This window comes from Dipteris shenzhenensis, chromosome 32 (assembly GCF_047967505.1).
Source record: "Dipteris shenzhenensis isolate YYH24624 ecotype China chromosome 32, Dip_SZ_1.0, whole genome shotgun sequence".
NCBI classification, from domain to species: Eukaryota; Viridiplantae; Streptophyta; class Polypodiopsida; order Gleicheniales; family Dipteridaceae; genus Dipteris; species Dipteris shenzhenensis.
This window is the reverse complement of record NC_141627.1, coordinates 31,654,292-31,675,784: the sequence shown is the minus strand read 5'-3', so window position 1 is coordinate 31,675,784 and position 21,493 is coordinate 31,654,292. Positions and strand designations below refer to the sequence as shown.

The 21,493-nt window shown below is 41.8% G+C and overlaps 1 protein-coding gene across 1 annotated transcript; it reads left to right on the top strand.

Annotated features, from left to right (window-relative positions):
* The first annotated feature begins 17,602 nt into the window (after positions 1-17,602).
* LOC147880614 (pentatricopeptide repeat-containing protein At1g03540-like) lies at positions 17,603-21,493 on the top strand. The gene has a single exon (XM_087371257.1). The coding sequence runs from the start codon at positions 17,652-17,654 to the stop codon at positions 20,439-20,441; it is 2,790 nt and encodes a 929-aa protein (XP_087227383.1). The 5' UTR covers positions 17,603-17,651; the 3' UTR covers positions 20,442-21,493.

Below are 21,493 nucleotides of genomic sequence, written 5' to 3'. Positions count from 1 at the left end.
TTGCAAAGGCTATATTGGTTTGTCAAGCTTCCACTCAAGGCAAGCCAGATTTTGTGATATGCATCATTCCCAGCTGTCATGATCGTGCTCTATGTACATGTTTTGAGGAGTTTATTATGTCGCAACTATTGTTTATTCGTCAACCTTACATCTGGTAGAAAGAGGGCTCCTGCCTAGTCTAGCTGTTTGATTATATTTTACTGAGCTTTGATCATGGCTGTGACTTGGGCTTGTCCCATTTATTTTTTGAAGATCTAGTGAGTCTTGTTTTCTCTGTTTGTGTTCTATCTAGGGGTTTCCCTCTGTCATATTGTGGTTGCATTGACATGTTTCCCAAAATTAGAATACTTTCAAGAATTGGCTTTTTTTTTTCAAAATTAGGAATCCCAAGACGTTTCAGAATCTTTCGAAAGCCAGATGGCAGCTTATGCTTGGGTCTGATGAGAACATAAGCGTAGTTTTGCTTACTAAGTTATTATTTCTCTTTTACTCTTAATTTTGAAAATATGCTTACAAACTTCTTTGTTGTTCTTATTCTATATCAAATTTTATTTTGTAAGATTCTAGTCGAATGCCTTCCAATTGCAGTTGTATAAGGGATGTCGGTTTTGCAAAGTCTTACGATGTCCATTAAGGGAACATTGTTTACGATGGATGTCTTGCAATGTGGAATGCTTGTATCCTTCGTCATGCGTTCAGGTATTAGTGGTGGGTGGAAGAAGATACAAAAGGTGATCGTGAGTAGAGGTCAAGAAGGGTAAAAGCCATTGAACTTTTCAATTTTTCACTTTACTTCTTTCGTCATTGCTACCACTTGAGCCAAGAACCTCTTTCCTAATCAGTCAATGGATGCTTGCTCAAGCAAACGCTTTGATACCAGTTATTAGGAGCAACACAATAACAAGCAATACTATGAGAAGTGGAGATATCGGTTATTAGGAGCAACACAATAATGAGCAATACTGCGAGAAGCTGAATACATGAAATACACAATATAGAAAATGCACAGATTGGAAGAGGAAGGAAGACATTGATATACATGGTTCACCCAGTGTGGGCTACATCCATGGAGAAACATCTAACAAGTGAGAAGATACAAGATACAAGCATAAGAACAATAGACAACCCATGAAACAAACATAAAACTGGAACTATGATACAGAACCCCGAACATAAAAATCAAAACACTTAAGGATGGAAAAAATAAAAAAACGAAAGCACTCACCTCAAAGCATCAAAACAAACAAAGCCACCTCACAAAACAACACACAAGCTAGTTGAAATAACACTGGTTGGTTGAAGCAATAGAAGAAACAATTCTTAACTAGTTGAGGGAGAAACAAGAGAGAAAATGGGAGGAATGATCTTAGGGGCTCGTTGACGAGGTCTCCATGATCTCATAGTAATTCTCCTTAGAGGTCATCCATCTCATTAGATCTCCTCTAGCTCCATGAGCGAGGGAAAGTTAGGGGTGAAGAGAGCCTGAAGCATGATGAATTTCTAGCTTGAGAGAGCCAAAAGCAAGAGTTTTCTCAATACTCGTCTTCCTTTTGGATCAAGTCTTGTCCATTAGTCCAAAGAAGGTGTCAATTCTTTGCCCTCACTTTGTCAACATCCACTTCATATCTTTGGTATAACTTTTTAGACCCCGTCGCTCATATTGTGTGACTTAGTCACATGTCCTATGACTATCCATAACTTTTGGAGACCCATATTGTAGGGGATGATAACATCGCTCACTTTGCATCTCTATCTTTGGACTAGTTCACCATTGTGCTAATAAGCTCATTGCCATTTTTTTGTAGTATCTATAATGCACATATATGCTTAACGATACTTAGCTATGTATATTTCTTGATTTTTATCGAACACCCAGGCTATGGGGTTGCATTCTTCATTAGATTCAACACAATGGGATCTTACTATAAAATGATTGTTACGTACCCATTACAATATTATCTTCATAGATGACTTCATGGACTTTGGATTAGTAGTCATGTCCCAAGTCATGATACCATATTATCATATAGTCTTTGTCGAGTCTACCAAGCATTTTTCATTGAGAGACGTGTATGGTCTTTCAAGTTAGTAAAGTATAAGGAGGAATATTAGTCTCCTTATACCTCATGACAAGTTAATTTAAAGTTGGATGTATTCAAATTTTCATTGACCTTCTTTTTAATGTTCCCACTTGTTTCTGCACCGAATCATTCTATCATGTGTGTATTGACTACCCACTTTTAACCATATGTCTATCTCTTCAAATTCTATATTAAAGTCGTCATTCGTAGTGTCCTCACCAATGGGACCATATTGTGAGATACTCTCTCTCAATCTACCCATGATTTACCTTTAGGATTGTGTAAGGCCTCTCAAGGTTATATAATTCAAGGTGGCATATTTAACTTATTATTCCGTTCACAATGCTTTGAGTGTGTGTGTGTGTGTTAGGCCTAAAGGAAACCACCCTGGGAAGAGGTAGTGGTTCTAGACTTGGTATCACGGGTGAAATAATTATTGCATTTCATGGTATTATACTGGAACCATGAGATATACAATAAGGAAAAAAACTCTTTTAATGAAAATCCTTAAATTGGGATGGTGATGAGCAAGGAGAGTTGAAGATATAGATCTCATTGGTGATTACCTTGAAGCATATTCCAATGTTGGGGATCGTTATCCCATCCATCCTAGAGAGGATGATGTTAGAACAAACACAACTTCTAGCTTAGGACTACAAGTGTCGTAGACCCCCACTACATGTTATCGCAATCAGGAATACACACCAACAATCAATTAAGAGATCTAGCAATAATGTAAACTTGAAAAGAAACTACAAGCTAAATGATCGGGAGGAGACAATAGCGCGTCTCACTCTTTGATGCACAAATGAAAATGATGGGGAGCAAGCAGAATACTTTCTCGCATGGATTTACATTAGAAAGTATTGACAAATTCGCTACATGACTTAAACATTGGTATAGCCTAAGTTTGATACCGATTGGAGGGGACCAGCATGAATACTTAATGTTTGTATGTGTAGATTTAAGGGAAAGAAAAGTGAGTTTTGCTATGCACAATGTGTTTAGAATCAATAGGAAGGAAATAACTCAAGTGCTATGTAAATGCTAGCATATTTTAATTACTAGTAATTTTGAAAGAGCTAAGATTTGCATTGAACATCAAGTTAACATTTATTCTGAGAATGAAAGGGTACCCATAGTATACGCCAATTATGGTAAATAGATTTCTTTGAAGAGTATGGAGCTTAATTTAGAAGTAAAACATTTTGAAAAGAACTAAAAAACAATAAAAAGAGGAAGATATCGTCTCTCGCCGTGGGCAACCACATGATTATTGCCAGCAGGAAAACATGTCACTATTGGACAAGTTGAGCAAACTGTACAATGTACCGGTTTGAACCCACGATCTAGACAACGTTTTTCATTCAATGAAGAGCTTTGGTGATGAAATTCAGTGCCATGTCTTTAGAATTGGAGGCACCATCAATGCCTTCGGTCGCCCTTGACGGTAGCAGATGGTGGAGGAGAGAGCTTCTAGACAAGAGAGTGGGCAAATAGGGAGGGAAGGGGGATGGGGAGAGTGCTTTTAAAGGGAAGGAGTGGGGAGAGTGCAGAGAGGAGAGAAGAGGAGGATGGAGAGGGAATGAGCTATGTGAGGTGGGAGAGGGCATCAAAGGTCCTCTTGCCTAGAAAAAGGAATAAGCTTAGCACCACAGGGGGTACCAGCCTGTCAACTAATTAAATGACTATTTTGGATGCTTTCCACAATTCTCCTAAATGCTTTTGGGACTACCCTATTACACCTAGTGGTTGTATGGATGCCATATATTAGTCCTTCTAGGAGTGCCATATCATTTAAAGGGACTCTAATCCCACATGTGAATAATTATAAGACATATCATAAAGGCTTTTGGAGGCAAGTTGCCCATTGACCAAGAATTTTACTTTATGCATTTTGGCACTTAGTCATCAATTGAGGGTTCACCTTGAGGTCCTTTAGGTACCATGAGGTTCTAGCATGTCATTAATCATGATGTCAACGGTTCTTTGGCATTTATCCTTTGACTATGTAGTACTTTGGGGAGGGCAGACCACAACCTAGGGTATAGACTCCTTCATGAGAGGACTAGCATAAATGCCCTTGTGTCGAAGGAATTCCTTGACTAGCACCCTTGGGGCACCCATAGGCCATTTGACCCATGATTAAGGAAGTTTTTGGGGCCAAGTTACCAACCCACATTAAAGAAAGGGAGAATCCAGGAATAAAGGATTTAGTCAATAATTACCATATGGGATAAGGATATTAATAAGGTTAAACACTCATTTTCTATACCAGATCGTGTGTGCAATTCTAGTTAAGAAAGTAAGTGCGCGCGTGTGTGACCTTGGCTGATGCTTTGTTTGCTGCTAGGGCTTGTTCATAGCTTCTCATCAATTAATTTGGGCTCCTTGATGGAGAGCGAGATGCTATTCCAATCGCTAGCATAGGGGTTACTTCATCTATTCCTACTGATCACTTTGGGTTTCATGGTGGAGAGTGAGATGCTGCTGCAATCACTGGAGTAGCGCTTGTGGGACATGACAAACTATTAGTATCTTCTATGACAAAGGGAGCGGGGGCACATGTTTTCTTGACTATGGAGTAAGGATGCCTTGGGGGTGGAGGCTTGGTGGATAACGGCATTCAAGGTAACATTTGCACTTTTTGAGAGGATGAGGCTTTTTACAATGTTGTTCCCCATGAGGATTTCTACTTTCACTTTCAATCTACCGTTGTATCTTCTTAAACCAAGAGAAAGGGTGAAGTTGTCAAGCTCATAAAATGGGAAAGTCATTAATAGGATCGTTTCCCTTCTTCATCGTTGCAGCTTGACATCATTTGAGATTTCTGTGATGTGTTGGTGTAGCACCTTTCTTCTTTTCAACCGTTGTATCATGATTTGCATAGGGATCTTGTTTCCCAATCTATGAGAGAGCCACAATAGCTGGAATTAGGCACGTACTTAATGTACAAAACTCTCAATAAATCTCAATGTCATGCTTGGGCTAAGGTAGTCATCGGCACAGATTCTAATTTCCATTTTATTTTCCTCGATAGTGGTGTATTGGGACAAGGTTTTCTAACTCATGTTATGCTATGGGATCTTTGCTTTAAGGCTAAAAAATATATGTCCCTTTGCCTGATGGGTAATGTTGAAGTTTATTTAGGTCCATTCTTTTTGCATGTTCATCTTTCGTAGCTTTGCTAAGGAGAGTTCTTCACATTTGCAAGCAATTTTTTTTCATACGGGGAAGAGATGCTAGCATGCATATTCTTTGGGATATGGAGGTGACCATCCGTACTTGTCTGGATGTTGGATTGCTCCCTATCATATTCTTTATAGTTTTCATCTTTTCCAAATGCATGTTACAAACGTAAGATTGGTCATTTTCTTCAAGGAAATCAAGCCTCCTCCTTTGCTGTAAACAACAATACCTCCCATTTGCTTGGTGGATTAATCATCTTTCAAGGTTACTAAGAAGCAATGGAAAAAAGTTGAGAAGAGGCCTATCTCTGCTCCGCAATCAATCCTAGTAGGTTCTTGTGAATCCATGGAAGAAGCAATGAGGCACAAATGTAAATCTTTATTCCAAGAGTGGTTACATATATAGGCAACTGCCTCCATGTAGGTAGATCCCAGATCCACAATCATCTCCCTGATTATCTCAATCAATCACCTCCTATGATCACTCACTCATCACATGAACCTGACACACCTAACTAGAACCTTCTAGCACACCTACACTCACACACTTCTTGCATAGGACTCTAAGCCCATAGGCACACACACACACACATCAATTTGCCCCTTCATTCCCCCCCACAAATTGATGACCTCATCCCTTAGCAGTACTACATGGGATGCTCCATTGCTTTCCCACCATCATGTGGCAACCTGTGACTCACTCTTTAGGATTCTTAGCTTACGACTGGGAGATGGACATTGACTATGTATGTAAAGCCCAATGAGTATAACAAGGAAAAATCTCAAAAGACTAACAATCTTTTAAGGATGGACTTTCCATGGCAGAGAACCATTATTGACCTCACACACACAACTTAGAAAACATATGGATCCTTACCCTTGTCAGATTTGACTTGGGTGTTGTAAGCAGTGAGAGCTTTGACATTCTCTGGTTCTTCTTCTTCTTCAGTTTCTGCTTCCTCAACAAGATTGGCTGAACATCTCTTGGCATAACATTCCTTTTCAAAGTGTCCAAGTTTGCCGCAAAAGTTACATTTCATTTTGCTCTTTCCCTTGAAGTTGTTTAAGTTGCTTTTGGCCAAATATGCCCCTATGAGCTAGATGCATTGAAGGCCAAGTTGCATGAGGCCTTTGACATAAAGGATTTGGGACCTACATGTCATATTAAAGGGTTGCAAGGAGGCTATATGGCTTGATCAGCTAGTGGGAGATTTGGGGATTCATATAGGTGTACCGACATTGCATAGTGATTCCATGAGTGCTATTCAGCTAGCACAAAATCTGGTCTTTCATGAAAAGACCAAACACATTGAGGTCAAGCACCATTTCATCAGGGAGGTGCTTGAGGACAAGCACATAGAGCTTGCCAAGCTTCATACATATGATAACCCTACAGATATGCTGACTAAGAGTCTACCTAGTTAGTGATTTGAGTATTGTCATGTATTCATGGGCATTGGATAGTATGCTCATTGGTTGTTCTCCCTTATAGGCACATTGGCCTTTAAGTGGGAAGTTATGGAGTTTAAAGAGGACATTGTGCCTTAACCCCAGTTTTTTACAATAGTCAAACACATCTATATGTGTATGACATGGAAGATTAGGGCATTTTGCACCCACCAAAAATTATGTGGCTCTCTTCTGGCTCTCCTGCTCTCTCATCCTCTTTCGTTGACAGCACTCTCAGTCTTTCCTCAATTATTTACAATTCCATATTATTTTCATGCTATTTGGAAGTTAAAATGATACACAAGAATGGTGCATTAATGTAGACGTTAAAATATGGAAAAAAAACCAAAAATCTTAGTAAACACAAAAACACGACACAAATATTTCTCCCCAAAAAAAAGTACAAAAAGAAAAAAAAAGAAAAGAAAATATAGCATAACATATGCTTATTAGGACTATCATATGATGTCCTATTTGAACATCTGTACCACATCAAAACAACCATCTTTACATAAGTCATTTGCCTTTGCATATAGTACATACCCTAGACTTTCTTCATGAAGGGTGCCTTATTTTGGATCTCCATTACTAGGTGGTTGGTGTGAGGCCTCAGCTCATGCACCCTATTTTGTTTCTATGTTTTGTTATCACATTTTTTTAATATGTCATCGGAATATGTATATTTACCCTTTAGAAGACAAATACGTATGTAACAATAATTTATTTTGGAAAACTCTATATGAGAGAGTTGTTGACTTTCCAATAGGAGATAATTTTGATAGATTGTGATTTACATTATTCAATCATTTTGATTGTGAAAAGATGGTCCAAGTCATGGAAAAGCACTTTGGACTAGATTTTTGGCTTGTATTTTAGTGTCACTAGCTTTTTGGCTTGGATTTTGGTGTCACATTCTAAAATGCGTATCTTTTGCTTATGAAGGTCTCTCGCCAATACTAGTTTGGTGGCACTTATGCCCCAAGCTTCTTCACCTATACATGCATGATTTGGCTCAATGGTAACTTTGATAGCTTCTCCAGCTCAATTTTTTCATATTATCAGATTCCTTTTACATTGAGCACTTACTTAATCCTGACAGCCTTTGAGCCTTGTATGCTGAGGCTATCTTTTCCTTTTTCTTTCCTTCTTTAACTCTTCCTTCTTTCTTTGTCATTGTGGTTCATGCTTTTATGATTGGTATTTCAAGGACCTTGAGCTTCTAAATTTCATGTGTCATGTTTTTATGCGTAGATGCAATGTGACTAGGGCTATGCAAGAAGAAAAATGATGAAGATATTATAATCCATAATTCAACTGTGTGTCTAGACCACCAAATGCTCTAATACCAATCCCATGAGAAACCTTGATATCATGGATACAAATCTAGGAAATAAAGTAACCTAACTGAAAATTTCTTGCTAGAAGTGGATATTAGCATTTATTGCCTTCTTAGGAGCATTGAGTCCATTGGTGAGCTTGGTTCTTATCAACAAACAACCACCCTGCTTGAGAAGATTTTCTAGCTTCACACACACACACACACACACACACACACACACACACACACACACATGCACATGCTCTCTCTCTCTCTCTCTCTCTCTCTCTCTCTCTCTCTCTCTCTCTCTCTCTCTCCCCCCCTTTTTTGTAATACTTTATAGTACTTTGTACGAAATCTTAGAGGAGGTGAAAACGGAACATAAAGTACAAAAGGTGAAAATTACCCAATAATTACAACATGAGCTCCTTGAAATGGACTTAGGGGTCAAAGTAAAATGCTAACCTCAGGAAGAAACAAAGTCAGGTGCAAGGATTAAAGTTAGAATTATGAATTTTTGAAGAAATGGATCAAATGCCGTCTTTGTAAGGGGGTGAAAGAGCTCCAAATCAAAGGAAGTATCAAAAGTTGCTTCTTGCATTGATATATTATGTTAAAACTCTACCACTTGAGACTTTGGGGCATCCAAGCTCAACTCTTACAAGCCACCATTGCTCTAGCCCTTTCAAGTGTAGATTCCCCTAGTTAGGGCACCCTTCCACCTGAGAGGAATTGAAAGATTATGGCCTCTATAGCCCGTGCTTACACTCACCCTATCCCGCACCATTTCTGATGATACAGCCTCCTGGAGCCACCATTTTAAAAACGGTCTAAGGTGCACTTAGGTGACCCTATGGGCTAGTTGCAGGTGAATTTTGAGAGCAAATGGACCAAGGAATGAGGAGAAACTATAGAACAACCAGTCGGGTTTTTCAAGGAGACATGTTTTTGGAGGTGGAGAAGATGCTGCTGCCCCTGGAGGTGTGAAGCTCTTTTTGGTCTGAGACTTGCATTGAGTCTTCTACTCCCAAGGATCATTAATTGCATAGCAAATTCCCTCTGGTTGATGCCTTGTGGTGAAAATGCAGCAGAGTACTGTAGGAATGAGATAAGAAAATTTGGCAATCAAGACATCCTTTGCAAGGAGAAATTCCAGCACTGGAAACATGGTTGTCCTGGTGGGAAACAAGAGCATCACACTAGGGATCTTGGTTTCTTTCACATAATGAGTCTCGAATGTTTGTGCCTAGCACTAATCTTTCAGAAGTCAAGCATGCAAACATGAGGGCAAGTATGGAGTATAAGAGTCAAATTTCTTTGTTTAAAGTAACAGGAGATGACATGTCTTTGGCTGTCTTGCAAAGTGTTAAATATAATGCATATATGAAAGAATTCAGATCTTGATGTGGACCAAGGGTAGCCGACATGGCAAAAAGATTTTATGCTCATGACGCTGGTTCATCTTCTACTAAGATATTGGTTGATTTGACACATGCATCAATGGATGAGATGGTTGTAAACTCCCTGAAATGCAACAAACATGAATTCATAAACAGAGTGTACATAAGAAATGCCCAATGCATGCAGATCCAAGAGTGATAATGGAGGATGGCCACAAACCCGAATATGTGACCGTCACTATGGAGAGGCAAGAAAAAACCCATGTCCATGGTCAAGGACACAATCAAACTATGGTGGTAGAGACAAAGTTTGCAAAGACAATGTCGACAATTTGCAGAACAAAACCAAACATAAAATTACTTGCTTTGGCCGATTGCTTGCACAAAGTGGAAGGTGTGATCGGTTCATTTATGAGGGGAGTGGACACAGTAATGTTGGTGTACATACACCATGTTTTTGGAAGCCACATTGATATCCAGGAGATATTACAGAGGGGTTCATCTAGCTTTGTAATACATCAAATACACATGGAATGTTGATGACAGTTTGATAATAGGCGTGCCAAGTCCAACACGAAGAGTGTGGCCTGTGGATGAGGAAACCTATTTATCGTCACGAGAAGTGCAAATGCTTCAAAGTAATGGGTTTGTGTTGCATGTCACATCTACAACATCTAATGTTGATCAAGCACCAAGAAGTTTCCAAAAGGTCCCTACTTCCTCTCATCCTCAATTGAGGGATGGCAAGATTATGAAATGGAGATCCTAGTTGACAAAGGAATTTTTGGAGAGCATAGAGAAAGACCAAACATTGGAAGCAACTGTTATTCGTGAGGCAATTATACTATGCAATGAAGCACATGTGTTCTATGTCAGTACAAAAGGATCTACAATGCTAGATGTCAATTACTATGTCACAATATCAAAGTTCCCATGATAGGGGGAGGGGGACGGGCAGGGAGAAAGAGGTTGAGAGAGAGGGAGGGAGAGACTTAGGGGAGCAAGGAGCCACAATCTAGTACCCCTCTAGACCCTCCGATCTACCCATAGTGGGAGAACACTTGGCACGTTGCAACAGTTTATGTCCAATCATAACATGCACCAGCTAATCGAGAAACCAACAACAATGCACGGCTCCACACTAGACCACATCTGGATGAGCAACTGTAGCTCGACACTTCCTAAACACAACTGCAACTACGTTTACTGGTGCAAACACTTCACAGTGTACATGACCATTCTGACAACTCGTTGACCCTTGCCCTTCCAGACAACCTCACAACAAAAGGCAGGCCCCATGAATCTAATTCATTTGGTTTTTATTGGAATGAAATTCTCCATCTTTTTCTTCCCCTTTCTTTCTCTTTCTCTTCTTCTTCTTCTTCATCCCTTGAAATTCTCCACTTTTTGCTCCCCCGTTTTACTCTCTCTCTCTCTTCTTCTTCTTCTCTCTTTCTCAACTTGCAATTCACCCAAGTATGTGTAGTTTAGCCTACAAAGTACACACGTGTACCTGCTCCAACAGAATAAAAAAAATGGGATCCCACTTAGGATCCTTTTTGTGACGATTAGGGGTTGCATTTTGGTTGCAAGAAAGTATGCCATTTTTCCACTGTAGGCTTTTGCAATGCATTGTGCAGAGACTTGTTGCGGCCTCAAATTTCAAGCATTAACTAGATGGAGATAGAGTAACTTGTCAAGTATGTGTAGTTTAGCCTACAAAGTACACACATGTACCTGCTCCAATGGAATCAGAAAAATGGGATCCCACTTAGGATCCTTTTTGTGACTATTAGGGGGTCATTAGGGGCTACACTTTGGTTGCAAGAAAGTATGCCATTTTTCCACTGTAGGCTTTCATTTTGCATCTTCTGAGAGTGGGTGCAATACAAGCATGTCCATTTTGCATCTGCACCTGTATCACAACAATTCAAGCACTTGAGAGTCTTCAATTCACCAACTAGATGCATTCAACTTGAAATGTTCCATGCCCATCCACTGTCAATGTTTGCCCTGCCTCTTGCCTTTAATGAATAATCAATGGGATGTTGGATCCTCCAAAACCCTGTTCAATGTCTCAATGCACTCCTTTGGGGTCTCAAATGCTACAAGACACCATATTTCCTTCTCAGATTGGACTGAGAAACCCTTCCCATGTAAACTTTATTGCAAGTGCTTGTGTGTGCATTTCAGGTTGTAGTGTACATGCTTGCGTACTGAGCCAAGCAAAGGTCACAAAATGTGCTAGCTCTATTCTTGTACTTTCCTATAATGTCTTGGAAGAGCATGTTAGTGCTATCTGGTTCCATTCTTTCTAGTTGTGAACATCGCTTAAGCAGTAATGTGCGTTTTTCTATAGGGCTATTGTTTATGTAGCAAAACTCCCTAGTGGATCTAATCAACAGATAAGTATGCTGCTTGTTACGAGCTGATGTGTTGGGTGTTCAAAATTGCATTGCCAATTTTTTGGATGCGCTCATTCGCTGGGACATCCACTTGAAGGCATTAGTCCATTGCTTGCTTCATGGCTTCTACGGTCGAATGGTCGACTTTGTTCATGTGTGAAGTGCAATATGCAGTTGCGGAGTGGGGATTCATCACGAATTGGATATCAATATTGGCTTGCCACAATGTCGAGATTGTTGTGTTAAAATTGTTCCTGTAAATATCTTTAGGCTGATGACGCAAGAAAATTGTTGGTTGAACGACACTGGCTCTCAAGGCCATAATGTACTCTTCCTCTGTCATCAGGAGCAACAAGGTGTGCAAGAGACCATCAAAGTCAAATTTCTCTATGTCGTTGTTATTCAAGAAAGCATGTATTTTTTGATAGTTGTCTTTGTGTACGCTTAATAGTGTACTTTGGTGCAAAGGTGTCAATATTGCTATTGCTTTCATAGGTGGGCGTGGAAAATGGAAGCGACATGCGTTGCCCTTCTTCTTGCAAGTTTTTTTGTGCTTGTGATTTTGGATGCCCTTGTTCTCCAATGAAAGTTTTGCAATGTCAGTGCAAATGTATTGATCCACGAATGACACAACATCCAAATCCTGTACATAGGTGCACCTTCAATCCACAGAAGGCCATGGCCGTGCTGACTGCTCCTGTTTTGGAATTCAGTTACAAAGAAAAAGTCAAGTACTTTTCCTAGTGTTGAGGCATCCTGTTTGAGAAACTGTTTCATTTCTTGGAACTTGTGAATGTAGTACCTCGCAGTTGTCATAGACAAGTGATCGTAGTGCTTTTGGTGGTGGAAGGGTGGCTTGCTCGGTGTGTGATAGGTTGAGTTTGTGCAAGCAATCTACAAGTGGTTGCCGTTGCCACGGACAAGTGATTGTAGTGCTTTTGGTGGTGGAAGGGTGGCTTGCTCGGCGTGTGATAGGTTGAGTTTGTGCAAGCAATCTACAAGTGGTTGCCGGTTCTTTTCTCCAGCAGAAAAAGTAAAAAAAAAGGTAGGTGGTCCTAGTTGTCTAACCATCGTGAATACGCTTTTCTTGAGTTTAAGGTTGTAATTAGTAGATGTGCAAAGGCATGCAAAGTTACGAAATCCAATGTGCAATTGTAGGAGGCCTTCGATGTTTGTGTCTTTGGTTGCATCTTTTGCAAATATTCTTTGTCCTTGCAGTTGTCCTTTCCTCATGCAGACCCAAGACGATGACAACACTTGGGTGACTAGCACTTTCATTGTTTTGAAAAATAAGTTTTCTATGGACAATGCAAATCGCCTATCTTTGTTAAGGAGCTCCCACCATGCAATGTCTTGGAAAGAAGTGTGGTCCAACAATTTGTATTGTCGTGGTGGATAACCATAAAAAATCTTTGGGAATGCAAGTTCTTCGTAGTACTTGTCTCTAAAGTTGCTCAGTGGGTTGCAACCCTTGGATGGTGCAACGTTGATTGTTTTGTCTTGGAAGTCAACCACTTGTTGAGTTGTGTAAATACCATGTACGAGTGTGTTTGTTCGGTTGTCTTCTTCTTGTGGGTCAACAGAATCTCCTATGTTCATGTCTACTATGGCACCATTTGCATTCTCACTAATGTGCAAAGCCCCCATTGTGGGTCCATTGTTACGTTAGATTCCTTATACAATGGTGTATCTAGTAATTTAGTAAGGGCTTTAAGCGTGAGTGTTGGTCCTAATAGGCCACTCATGTAGCTATGGGTGAACTCAAGCTTCCGCTTTAGTGTGACAAACATTGTTGAACTGTCATTCAAGAACCGTGACAAGACGAATTGAACTCAGTTAACATCAACGAACATGTTGACTATTGCGCCACGGAGTCCAAATTACCCTTCGTATGTAAGCTCGTGTATTTGTGTGAACATAATCCTAATGGCAATCAACCGTGCTTCAAGTGTGTTGAGTCTGCTCTTAAATTCTTAATGCTGGGACAAAGGCATGTTGCTAGAAGCATATTAAGGAACCTTGCTCTTTTTAAGTTGATTGTAACAAAGTTTGCAGAGGAGGCTTTGAGACATATTGTTTGTTGGAACGATGCCTTGTGCATACATGAATGTGCTTGTGGCCGTGGTAGCGCGATGCATTTTTTTTTTGAACTCCAAAATTCCACAACAAAGACATGAGAATGACGGTGTGTCTGCAACACTTCTAGTAAATTTTTAGATTGTTGGAGGTTGGTGTCCAAGGTGCTCTTTTGTGGGTGCATGATCGGAGGCAACTACTTTGTGGTTCAAAAATTGCCTGCTAGTTGTCATGCCATTTACAGCGTTGTGCGCATGTGTAGACATTTTAAGGCTTTCCTTGCTTTGTCATGTACATACTTGGTTGGCACGGCCTTCATACATGTCATTTTCTAGTTGGTGGTGTTCTACGAGCTCTTGGGATGCCTTCATATACGCACTTTTGTTGGGTTTGTTACATTTTGCATGCATACTTTGCTTTTGTCGGACGTCTTCATCGGGTGTTTTGGTGGTAGCAGATGATAGCGGATTTTGTGAGCTTTCTTGAGCAGTTTAGCTGGGGATCGCAGCAGATTTTGCGAGCATGGGTTCTGTGGCAGTGGAGGGAATCATGGAGCAATTGATTGAAACGGCATGGGTGAAGATGTCTTTTCTAATTTCGTTCGTCGTTGCTACCTACAAGAGAAACGGTTCTTGCATGCACTGTTCTACTGTGACGATCTTGCATGCACTATTTTGCTGGTCTGTATTAGTTGTTTTTGTTGTTGACGCTATGGTTGAGCGGCGAAGGGAGTGTTGGACACCATGTCTGCACCGATTCCACGCGTAGCCTTCCATTTCTATCCCATCAAGGGTGACTATTCGGCACGACCCTTGGAGAGTGATCTCAACTACGTGGTAGGGACCCATACCTTGGTACTTAAGCTTGCATTTAGTATTATAAACACTGTATAGGAGTGCCAAATCTCCCTTTGCCAAGTCCTTGTTATTGAGGTTGCGATTGAACCGCTTTTTACGTCGGCCTTTTTTACCCGGAGAGAGTAGGCTGCTCACAACCTTGTCTCTTCTAATTTTTTGAGGTCGACTAGCCATTCTGCTAGTGCATTCTTTGTGAGTCTTTCCTTAATGGCAAGATGGAGGCTAGGCACTACATACTCCATTGGCATTACTGCCTCCACCTCGGAGGCTAGTCTAAAGGGGGTACAGTGCATGGCCACTTTATATTTTTGTTTTGTATTTTGCTTCAACTTTGTAGTAGGTTCTTACAAATAGGAAAATGTTTACCTGTTTCACTTTGATGGTCTTTGGAAGCTGTTAGAGTAATGTTTCGTGCATTTTCACTTCTTGTGTTTTAACTTTGTGCTGTCGCGAGACGACTAGTTGTTTTGCCTATGTGTTTGAATGTAACATATGCTAATAAGTAAAAACAACATATGCTAAACCAACAAGAAGGGATACAACATGCAATCAAAATAAATTCTGATTGAAATACATTAAGGTTTGTTTGTGAATATGTCTCCTTTTGCGTACCACAACTTTGATTTTTTTAATTCAAAGATTGCACGAATTGTTGCAGCAGCAAGCAAATCATCATCCCTCAAGAAAACAACACAGAATGAGTTGGCACAATCTTTGGAACCTAATGAGGCAATTTCAGCCAAGCGCAAGGACATCCCCATAGAGAACAAAGCTATAGTACCTTCAAATAATAAATTTGTAGGGGGTGGGAATGGTTTGCCCTTGCTATGCATCAATGAAATCAAAGATGATATCACAGATAGGTTCGCTTTTGAGGGCAAGCTTTTGGTGAAGTACGGCACCTTCAAAGCGAAGAACACCAAGTACGAGACACACTTGTGTGCTAATTTCATTGATTGACACAATTGTGAAACTATTACCTTAGTTGTGCAACGAGCATGGGATTGTCATGTACACCCTCAGGAATGTCTCCTACATGAATTCCAAAAACACTTTGGGCTTCTATGACTTCTCCATACTAGCTGAGATCCTTGATGGTAGGATGAAAGCAGACCTTCAACAAGTGTTCATGGCTCAAGTGTCAAAGCTTCGCTATGGCCAAAGAGTAATCTCAAATCGCCCTTTCTTTCCAAGCTTTACATTATCACAATTCTAACCATTTAGACCATCTTTCAATAGGTCTCAGGGATTCTACACTTCACGAATTTGAATGCACAACTAGTGGAGTTCCAATGTGGCAATGCGGCGGTACACGTGTTAGTCGTGACCCAACACACCCTTACTGCTACACTTGCACCTCAATTTTGTTCATTTCAAAGGTCACTATCTTGAAGGGACGAATCTATGGTGGTCACGATGGGAACGACGTAACTATGCTTGTCCGAGGAGTGCAAGTGGATACTCTACTCCAGTCCCAAACACCTTTCTTGGATTTGTATGTAGAGAGTGTTTTGGTTGTGCATTCCATGCTCTCGGCCATGAAACCAACTGGAAGCTTCACTATTAACAGTTCCGGCCACTTGGTGGCATTTGAAGCAAACACTTGAGAAGTACCATTGTATCTATTTCAACTTTCTTGCAATAGACTTTGCGAGCTTTGCGGCTTTGTTGCACAGTTTCGTTCGCTCTTTTGTGCTTGCGCCTTCCGTGCTACAATACCAAATGATATGTCTACACATGTTGACATAAAAAGCTACGACACAAAGAGACACACAAACTTTATGAGAATGCACCCACAAAACTATAATGTTGTACACATACGAAATGTTGTCGCAAGAACTTTGCAATCACATTCTCGATAGCACAGCACGTACAACTCCACTGTGGAAAGATTTAATCATGGACTCCATGTCAGTGTACCCAGGTAGTTCCGAAGTTGGAGCGTGTTATTCATGCCCTCAGTTCTAGTTCAAATTCTTGTGCGATCATACATGATTGCCTTATGCACGCAACCTCATTCCTGCACTGCTCTTTCGAAGTCCTTACCCAAGATGCGTCGGGAACACATACTGTAATGCGATTGTTGAATGGTTCAACGCAAGTCAACACACTACTGATAAATGAACTAGCAAGCTCGCTAGAGATATCGCCACTCCACACGCGCGAGCGAAAGTGCCCCTTACATTCACTAGAACGAAGACCATGAGACTACCTTGCTATCTTTGGTTCGGACAATGCCCCAAGCAACTGCAAAAAACATTGCTTCAAATTACATGGCTACTTTCCTTGGTATTGCACACTCAATACAAGCCATCATAGCGTACAAAGGCGTCGAAGAAATTATCTTGAATTTATTGGCTTGCCCTTACAGGGTAGCCGTAGCAATGGTTCTACTTTGGCAAAGCTAAAATAGGGGTGTTTTTAAATTTCATAAATTCTAGATTTTTTTCATTGGCCTGTGTTAAAGCTGTCAGCCCAATAAATGGCACAATTATGCACAACTAACGATTTTGGGTTTCTCTCTCTCTCTCTCTCTCTCACAGCGCTTCCCTCACTCCACCACTCGTCCCTAGCCCACCCACCCTTCGCCTCCCCATTCTCTTGTTGAGCTTCCCTCACTCCACCACTAGTCTCTCTCTCTCTCTCTCTCTCTCTCCGCTTCCCTCACTCCAACACTCGTCCCTAGCCCCCCCCTTGCCTCCCCATTTATTTTGGGAGGTCTATTGAATGACATGTGTCATTCATCTTTTTTGAGTGTTGGAAGGCAACCTTCACCAGGCCAAAAAAGAAACGTGAAAATTTACGAGTGTCAAGCTCTCATTCTGGATATGGCAGATTGAGTTCCATGTTGGACGCTTTGTTGAAGCCCTTCAACGTATGGCGCTGCTATTCCTGTCTTCTGTTTCGTCGTCTTCTTCATCATGGGCATCGAACATCCCTCATCTCGAGATTGGACCGCTTCCCTTGGAACAAAGACAACTCCACAGGTTAGTACTTTGCTCGCCTGCAAGCTCACATGTCTCTCATAACCCCCTTCCTATGGCTAGTGTTACCCAATTAGCCTTTGAGAAGCACACGGTATCACGCGAGATCGCTTCCAACAATGCCCATCAACCACAGTTGCTACATGGGCTCCATCACAGAAACGTAGATTGCACTCCTGAAAGTTTGCATGAAGAGCTCACCCGTCAGCTGGGTCCAGAGACAGATGCTCCTACCTATGCCTCGCTTTTGAGGCGTTGCGCCAGTGCCAAAGCTCTCCCAGAGGGCATACGCGTGCATGAACACATGAATAGGCGTAGATATGATGGCAAACGATTTCTTAGCAACCTTCTCGTCCAAATGTACAGCAAGTGTGGGAGCCTGGAGTATGCACGTTCTGTGTTTGACAAGACAGCCTCTCGAAATGTGTACACTTGGAATATCATGATCTCTGCGTATGTCCAAAGCGGGAAACTAGATGAAGCGAGGGCAGTGTTTGCAGAGATGCCCAGGCGGAACGTGGTCACCTGGAATGCCATGATCTCTGCGTATGCCCAGAAAGGGCATGGCAACGAGTCCTTGCAACTGTTTGGTCAAATGCAGGCTGAAGGCTGTGAGCCAGACAAGATTACCTTCATCAGTGTTATGGATGCGTGTGCCAGTGTCGCAGCCCAAGAACAAGGTCGAGCGATCCATGCTACTGTAGCTAGCAACGGATGGGAATCAGATGTCATCATGGGGAATAACCTCGTCAATATGTATGGCAAGTGTGGAAGCTTGGAGGATGCGAGAGCAGCCTTTGCAGAGATGCCACAGCGGGATGTGGTCTCCTGGACTGCCTTGATCTCTGGCTGTGCTCAGAACGGGCATGGCAAGGAGGCCCTGCAACTGTTTAAACAAATGCAGGCTGAAGGCTTCCAGCCCAACAAGATCACCTTCATCTGTGTCATGGATGCGTGTTCCAGTGTGGCAGCCCTAGAAGAGGGTCTAATGATCCATGCTATTTCTGCTGGTAATGGATGGGAGTTGGATGTTGCTGTGGGGACAGCCCTAGTCAATATGTATGGCAAGTGCAAGAGCCTAGAGGATGCAAGGGCTGTGTTCGCACAGACGCCTCAGCGGGATGTGGTCTCCTGGAATGCCATGATCACAGTGTGTGCCCAGAATGAAAATGGCGAGGAGGCCTTGCAATTCTTTGATCAAATGCAGGCTTCAGGCTTCAGGCCAGACAGGATCACCTTTATCTGTGTTGTGGATGCGTGTGCCACTGCTGCAGCTCTAGAACAGGGTCGAGTGGTCCATGCTACTGTTGCCAGCTACGGATGGGACTTGGATCTTATTATGGGCAATAACCTCATCGATATGTATGGCAAGTGCAAGAGCCTAGATGATGCGTGGGCAGTGTTTACAGAGATGCCACAGCAAGATGTGGTGTCCTGGAGTGCCATGATCTCCGCCTATGCCCAGAATGGGCATGATAAGGAGGCTTTGCAACTGTTTGGTCAAAGGCAGGCAGAAGGCTTTGAGCCAGACATGATTACCTTCATCTTTGTGTTGGATGCGTGCGCGAGTGCTGCAGCCCTAGAACAGGGTCGAGTGATCCATGCTACTGTTGCTGGCAACGGGTGGGACTCGGATGTTGTTGTAGGAAATAACCTTGTGAGTATGTATGGAAAGTGCGAGAGCCTAGATGATGCAAGGGCAGTCTTTGAAGAGATGCCACAGCGGGATGTGATCTCCTGGAATGCCATGATTGCTGCATGTGCCCAGAATGAGCTTGGCAAGGAAGCCCTGGAACTTTTTGGTGAAATGCAAGCGGAAGGCTTTGAGCCAGACAAGATCACCTTTGTCTGCATTGTGGATGTGTGTGCCACTATTGCAGCCTTAGGACAAGGTCGAGCAATCCATGCTACTGGTGTCGGCAACGGATGGGCGTTGGATGTCATTGTAGGAACAGCCCTAGTTAATATGTATGGCAAGGGCGGGATCCTAGATGATGCAAGGGCAGTGTTTACAGAAATGCCACATCGGAATGTTGTCTCCTGGAATGCCATGATCACAGTGTGTGCTCAGAATGGGCATGGTAAGGAGGCCCTACAATTGTTCAGTCAAATGCAGGCCGAAGGCTTTGAGCCAGATAATGTCACCGTTATCTCTGTTCTCACTGCATGCAGTCATACAGGTCTGGTTGATGATGGGAGGCGATATTTTGCCTCTATGACCAAAGACCATGGCATAACTCCGTCATTGGAGCATTACGTGTGCATGATTGATCTTCTTGGGCGAAGAGGACTATTGGAAGAGGCAGAAGACCTTATCATCAGCATGCCATTTAAACATGCCTCTTCAGCATGGTCAAGCTTGCTTTCATCTTGTAGGATTCATGATGATGTGGAGCGGGCTGTGCGTGCTGCAAATTTTATTTTTGACTTAGATTCAAGGAACTCTTTGCCATATGTATTGCTATCAAATATCCACGCTAACGTGGGTAGGCTGGATGATAGGAACGTCAGTAATGCATTGATTCCTAAAGGTGTGAAAAAAGTGCCTGGTCGCAGTTGCATGAAGGCGTATAATGAGTTTCTTGTTAGAGAGACATTACATTCACAACACAATGATATGCATGCTGAGTTGCATAAGGTGAGTAGGTGCATGGAGGGGGCTGGAAATGTGCTTGACACATAGTCAGAGAGAGATGATGTGGATGAAGTGTTGATAACACATGCTTTGCTACCATAATTAGAAGCTGGCCCGAACTTTTGGGCTTATTTCCATCCCCATCAAGATGAAAGATTTATATCACCAAGAAGCTTTGGCTGTGCTCTGTTGTTGTTCGGGCACAAAATTCATCTCTCAATTAAGACTTATCTGAGACACGTGCAAATTGTTTCTATCACATTGAACACAGTTGTTCATGTGGTGCTGATTATTCTCTTGAGAAAGACTTGGGCAAAGTTTCTGTTTCTCTTCATATGGATCAATGTGTGGGCAGTGGGTGATGACATTGTCATGAGTTAGTTATTGTGAAACATAATTGGTTAGGGGCCTTATGAATAAAATGTCATGGCAAAATGCAAATAATGTAAGTCATCGAGTAGTGTGGGTATGGGGTAATCCATTGAAGGCTGTCTTATGCCTCACAGGCGGTGCAATGGGGGACAATTTCAAAACAAGAGGCATCTTCTTCATGGCCTTTTCAAAGAACACTTTGCCCATTGCAAGCAAAGATGCCACTAGCTTTGATGAGGGAAGGATCTCCTGATGGCACAGGTGAAAGTCCTTTTTGGAGTAGATTCTGGCCAACTTGGAGGGTGTTTTAAGAGTGAAGAAGATCGCTTCCTCAAGGATTGCTTTAAATAGCGTGCTAGCTTTGCACTCGTGCTCGCGCATCGCACACTCCTAGTAAATGAGGATGGAGATTGTAGACAAGGTGATCAGATCACAGCTAGAAGAGCACAAGGTGCGACTACTGAATCACGTCAGCAAAGGCTCCATACTATGTGAGAGCTTTATAGTTGAGAGAGTTGAAGAAACAACTGAATGAGTTTGAGGAGGGCAACTTCATTAGGCCTTGTTGGTAAAATGAGTCTATCAAGCTCTTAAAATGTGACAATAAAGAACAAGCACCAATGCCAATGTTGCAGGACTCCTGTCAGAGTAGAATACATTAGTCATATTGGCTTGTTCTGAATGGCAGAGGAGAATACATTAGTGATATTGACTTGTTCTGAATGGCA